The sequence below is a fragment of the Vombatus ursinus genome, unplaced genomic scaffold, assembly GCF_900497805.2.
Source record: "Vombatus ursinus unplaced genomic scaffold, bare-nosed wombat genome assembly UNPS02010822.1, whole genome shotgun sequence".
NCBI lineage: Eukaryota > Metazoa > Chordata > Mammalia > Diprotodontia > Vombatidae > Vombatus > Vombatus ursinus.
The window spans coordinates 4,901,130-4,907,283 of NW_020950600.1; the positions used below are offsets into that span (position 1 = coordinate 4,901,130).

The 6,154-nt window shown below is 56.6% G+C and overlaps 1 protein-coding gene across 2 annotated transcripts in view; it reads left to right on the forward strand.

Annotated features, from left to right (window-relative positions):
• Nucleotides 1-6,154, forward strand: part of LOC114038168 — a 36,818-nt gene that overhangs the window by 10,626 nt on the left and 20,038 nt on the right. For both annotated transcript variants that reach the window (XM_027855337.1, XM_027855336.1), the window contains exon 4: nt 3,669-3,829. In XM_027855337.1, the coding sequence (XP_027711138.1) occupies nt 3,669-3,829 (161 nt within the window). The remainder of the gene's footprint in view (nt 1-3,668; nt 3,830-6,154) is intronic.

Here is a 6,154-nt window from a genome sequence, read left to right on the forward strand (position 1 = left end):
CCTCCCTCCCTCCCTCCTTCCTTCCTCCTTTCTTCCTTCCTCCCTCCCTCCTTCCTTCCTCCTTCCCTCCCTCCCTTCCTTCCTTCCTTCCATGTTTTCCCTCTTTCCTGATACCACTGATTTCCGTGCACCCTGGGCTTTCTCCCTCTGTCTGTGTGGTTTGCCTTTCTCTCACTGCCTTGAGGGCAGACACTGGGGTTTCTCCTGTCCCCCTCCTCCCCTCTGCCTCTTGGCATCCCTGCCTTCCTCCAGGGCCCAGTTCCAGTCTCGCACTCTGCAGGAGGCCTTTCCTGGTCCCCCAACTGCCAGTGTCTCCCCTCAGATTGCCTCTAGAATCCTCTCTAGGTATCTTGTCCCAAATGTATTCTCTGCCCTATCGCATTCTTGGGAGGCAGGGAGAGCTTTGGATTTGTCTTTGTCCCCCTCAGGGCCTGGCACAGTGTGTGGCACATGGTGGGCCCTTCAAAAATACCTATTGATCGACTGATGTTTACACGCATTTATTCGGGGGCTGTGCGCTGGAGGGGGGTGAAATCGAGGGCCACTGAGCCCCTTCCTACAAGAAGCTGAGGAGTGGAGGGAGCCCAGCTTTGGCCTTGGCCGGGGGAAGCCCGGCCTAGACCAGAGCCAGCAGAGAGGTGCTTCTGCGTCCACCTCTTCATTAAGTGAGACGGTGACTGATTTCTGTACGACTGCCTGATGGAGAGGAGAAGCCCTTCCCGGCCCCATCTTGAGAACCACTCCGATTAGCTCCCTCTGTCTGAGAGATGGCCTTGGCTCTGGCCTCTTCCTTATTAACACGGATAAATGTGGGGCTGCCATCTGGCGATGACGGTTGGGGCCGGCCAGCTGGGCCTGGCATCTAGACGTCTGCCCAAGGCCGTTGACTTTCTCCGAGATGGGAGGTCACGGGCTTCCTTTCAGCACAGCTGGACGTTGGGAATGGAAGGCTGCTCAGAGTGGCCGCTTGTCCTCAGGAGTCCTGGGCATCTTTGTGACTCAGGGAAATACCTGTCTTTGCTAAGGGGGAGGGAAGGGGTAGAGCCTGTGCCCTGGGAGCGTGGGGGGAGGGCTCAGGGGAGATGCAGAAGCTTGAGGAGTCTGCTGTAGGGAGGGTGTGGGAGGGCCTGGCGCTCTCCCGAGGCAGACAGTTTGACCTGAGGAGAATGAGGGACTTTGGTGGGGCCAGAGGGGCGCAAGGAGCTTGGCTGGGTGCTCACTTTCCTCCTGGAGTCAGACCTACAGGTGCCCTTCCTTCCGGGCACCTGATGATGGAAGGCCAGCTTGGGTGAGCAAGGGCCAGAGAGCACTGGCTACTGGGGCTGGGTGATTCCTTCACGGGTTAGCTCTGTCCCTGAAAATAGTTGTGATCTCGACCTGGCCCCCTGTGGAGCTTGGGCTGTGGTTTGGAATTATACTGAAATTCTGAGAAGTTACCAACGAGGCTTCCTTGCCATTTTCTTTTATGGGAAAGGAACTTGGGCCAGGCCAGTGAACCAGAGGTCGGGTGAGGACTTTCTTTATCCTTTAGTCATAAAATGAGGTAAATATGCTTCGTGCTGTGCCCCCTGGGAAATCTGGGCTTCTCAAGAACAGGGTGTGTCCCTCAATGGATGGGGAGGAGCCCAGGAGAAGGACACTACCCTGGAGTCAGTTCTCAGGGCTCCCGATGCCTTTTTGGGATTATTTACCTAGTTACGAGATATCACTCAGGCACCTTTCCCTGATGTCAGGGCAGTGATTGACTGGTTGTCTTTTCCCTGGAAGGTGCCACCTGTACCATCGGCGTGATAACCCAGCGAGAGGCCACCCGCAATATGAATCGTTCCCCTTTCCTCTGGCCAGAGTCCATGGGGAATTTGCTGAGTGAGGCAGCATGGGCCCCTGTGTTGTGCTCACCGGCGTCCTTCCTTCCAGGACACTCCAGGGGCCCTGACTTCTCCACTGCCTGACCCAAGTGGACGAGGCCTTCTCTGGGGGTATCCATCTGTAGTCTCAGTCTTGGACCATGCCCTGAGGCCCCATCGTCCTCTGCCCCAGACCTCACCTGGCCCAGGAGAACATCAGACTCAGCCCAGTGACTCTAGAAAGCCAGCAGAGGAGGGCTGTGACCCTGAGAAGCTGGAGCTGGGGGGACCGGGCTAGCAGGGAGTCTGGAGATTGTCCTGGGAGAGACAGGGGAAGAAGACTGGTGCGGGAGGGGTGGGAAATGAGGCTGAGGGGTGCAGAGTCACCAAGGCCAGACTCAGACCCAGGCCTCCCCGCTTCAGGTCCTGCTGTCCACTCACTACACAGAGCCTCCCAGTTTAAGTCAGCAAAAACTTAGGAGATGCCTACTATGAGCCAGGCACCGCACAAGGCACAGGGCGCGGGAGACAAAAATGAAATAGTCCCTGCCCTCAAGAAGCTTACAGTCCACTGGGGAGAATCTACAAGAGAAGCAAGTGCAAACTACATCCCTACAAAGGAATTGAATGAATGAATAAAACATTGATTAAGTACCTACTGTGTGCAAAGCACAGAGTGCTGGGTCCTGGGAATACAAACAATAGGAAAAAGTAAAGCCAGGCAGTCCTGCCATCAAGGAGCTCCTGGTCTAACAGGGACAACAGGAGAGATGAGGGGTCAGTTGCAGATCCCATGGAAGCGCCCTGAGGCCATAGCAAGCAGTGAGCACTGACTAAATGCCCACAGTGTGCCTGGCGCTTGGCCAAGCCTCAGGGCAGTAGCCAGTGTCCTCCCTTTGGCCTGACTTCTTCCATGCTGCTGCAAGCTTTGTCGAACAATGAGTCCTTTACCTTGGGGCCCCGTGGCTGGGGCCACAGCCCTTTATCGGTGCCTGTGCGTCTGTTGTCTGTCGTCTACCTCATTTGCTGCTTTGATCAATACCTTTCTTCAGCCAGTACCGGGTTGGCTTAGTCCTGACTGCTTTGTGGGATAGTTGGAGATCTGGCATTGCCCAGCCCGCTTTGTTCCCATTTCTTTTCCTTATTTCTTTTGAGATTCTTGACCTTTTCCTCCATATGAATTTTGTTATTATTTTTTCTAGTTCTATAAAAAAATCCTTTGGTAGTGTGCTTGGTGTGGCATTGAATAAGTAAATTAATTTTGCCTCTTTATTGTCATTTCTTCTGATGAAATAATATGCTTCTGATGATGAAATGTTTGATAGTGCCAGGGGCTTTGGGGGCAAAGTAATGTGCAGGGGTAGGGGGGACACAAACACCTGGAAGAATCAGGAAAGACCTTCTGTAGACCCTTGAGCTGAACCTTGAAGGGGCTGTGCTGTCATACCCATCATAGGGGACAGCTTGTGCAAAGACTTGGAGGTGGGAGATGGATTCCCCAACTTGGCTGGAAAGTAGAGCATGTGAGGGGAAAGTGATAGGAAAGAAGTTTGGAAAGATGGGTGGGAGCCAGCTCGTGAAGGGCATTCAGACATGTCCTAACCCCAGAATCAGCTGCCTGGCAAAGTAGTGAGTTTCCGGCCACTAGAAGTGAATCCTGGTTGGGGATTTCTGAACTCAATGGGAAGTGAGACTTAGATGACCGCTGAGTCCCCCTTAGGACTGAGACTTTGTGTCTCCATAGGGAGGTCATCAGGCCTGGCTAGGAAGGGCTTCTGCAGGGGCTGCAGCCATGTCTCTCTCTTCATTTGTCTTGGTCAGTGTTCTGCATTTATTATGTGACTCGAGGAATCCTCCAGGAGAATCGTCAGGAGCTCATTGTGTTCACCCTCTCCATCCTGCTGGTGATGTTGCGATCCCTGGTGAACTTCCTTGTGCTGGCAGCGGAGGATAAGCCTATGAGGAAAGACCCTGTCATCCTGGTGAGTATGCGCGCTCCTTTCTGCCTTGCAACAATCCCCTCTGTAGAGCTGAGCCCTGCAGCACAGAGTGTGAGGATGGGCCAGCCCCCTCAGGCAGGAGGGACTCCAGTGGAGCTAAGCCCGGGGAGGGGAGTGCCCTCGTGGAGGGTGGCACCCCTGCTTCTCAGGCTCAGCTCTGATGGCGCTTTTCCTGATCTGCCACCACCACGCCCGCAGCTTGGACCTTCCCAATCCTCCATCCCCCAAGGAATGTCAGCTCCATGAGGGCAGAGGCTATTTTACTTGTGGCTTTAGATCTCAGCACCTGGCACAGAGGAGGCCCTCAGGCCATGACCGGTGGGGGGCTCCTCTCAGAAGCCGGGGGACAGGAAGCCTCTTCCCTGTGGCACCGGCCTGGGCCCCAGGATGACCTGCAGCCCTCGCACCGACCTCATTCAGGCTGACCTCAGCAGGTGGCCCTCAGAGAGAAGAGACCGAGAACACGCCCCCTCGGAGCCCACGCTGGCCCTGGTCGGCTCACAGGCCTCCTCGGGTAGCTCTCAGCAGCCAGAGCAGAGGGGACCGGAAAGCCTGGCTGCCGGCACCTTCCTGCCCTCAGGGGGCTCACGTTGTCCTGGAGGGTGACGCTGAAGTCCACGCTGATAGCGCCTCCTCCTGTCTCCTGTGAAACCCTTGGCAGGGGCCCGCCTCTCAGGAAAGGAGCCCTGGTGGGAGGGCCCTCCGTGGGCGCTCATTTCAGTGAGCACATGGCGCCCACGCAGCCACCGGAGTACAGGACAGAGTGCTGGACGCTGGGCGAGGTCCAGCCTGCCGACCTCCGCCCCCCAATCCGAGGGGCGGCTCACATGGATGACCCTCGAGACGACGTTTTCGGATTTCTTCCAACGTCTTTTAAGGTTTTCGATGTCTAGAATAACCAGCCAGGCTGACACCTCACATGTGAGCCCAGAGCCACCGAACTGGAGAGATGGGTGGGAGACCTCGGCAGCCATTTATCCGGCCCGTACACGGAGCAGTCCCTGCTCCACCAGCTTTGCCTTGAAGACCTCTGGGGACAGGGATCTCACCCCTTCTCCCACATGAGACTTCCTCCCTAAAAGCCCCACATAGGAAGAGGGGGCTGGGTCCCAGCTCCCTACATCTTCCCCAGTGGGGAACAGGAGGGTCCGAGGGAAAGAGCGCCACCCAGAAGCCAACGTGTCCCCTCTCAGACTCGGTTTCCTCGTGTATGGCATGAGGAGGTTGCAGTAGGTGCCGTTTGAGGGCCCTTCCAGCCCTCGGTCTGGGGACCTAAGTGGATACTCACTGTATGTGAAAATGGAGTGTCAGCCCCTCGAGGGCAGGAACTATTTTCTCTTTGTATTCCCAGCCCCACCTTCCACACACACACACACACACGCACGCACACACACACGCACGCACACACATGCACACGCACACGCACACACACGCACACTGTGCTTGGCACAGCAGGCACTGACTGAGTTAAGCCTCAGAAGTCTTTCTGACCCCAAGATGCAGTCACAACATCTCCACTAGCGAGGGGAGCCCCAGCTCTGAGACCCCAGGGTCACAGCTCGCATCCCGTGGCTGCCCCATCTGCCCTGCCCTTCACATCACCACCAGGGCTTTACCCTGGCTGACCGAGCTCGGACAAGCTCTTCTGCGGTTTCTTTCCCTCCTGTGGAAAGAACAAGGTCCGGGCATCACCATTTCCTCCTGGCTCAGTGCCCAGGAGGCTGGGCAAGAAGAGCCCCTGCTCTTCCCGGGACTTCCTTACCTTCAGGGCCGGACCCATGAGGCTGCCTCCCCGAGGCCTGCCCTTGACCACCAGCCTCCTCAGCTTCTTCCACCAAGGTCCCCGCCCCCTTGTTGCCATCATCGTCCCCTCCAGTCCACCAAACCCAGGCTGCACACGACAATGAGCAAGCATTTCATCAAGAGACAGATACAGGCTGGCACCTGGCCAACGGATGACGGAAAATCCCTCTCCTAAGTGCGGGGACCCAAAAGCCAAGCAGAGGCAGCCCTGCCCCCGAGGAGGGTCGGCCCGGCTCCCAAACGGCCAGGACCCGCGGAAAAGTAAACATGAGGGAATGGCATGGCAACAGAAAAATAAATAGGAGGGAATTTGAGGAAGGAAAGGCAACTTCTTCCTGGTGTGGAAAGTCCCTCTGAACTCACACCAAAAGGAACCAGGAAGGGCTTGGTATGGGAGGCAGTGCCCAGGCTGAACCTGGAAGGATTCTAAGGGGGAGGGGGAGGCCAGGAGAGGTGGGGGCCATGACCGGGGTGGCAGCCCCTCCTCTCCTGATCCCCCACTGG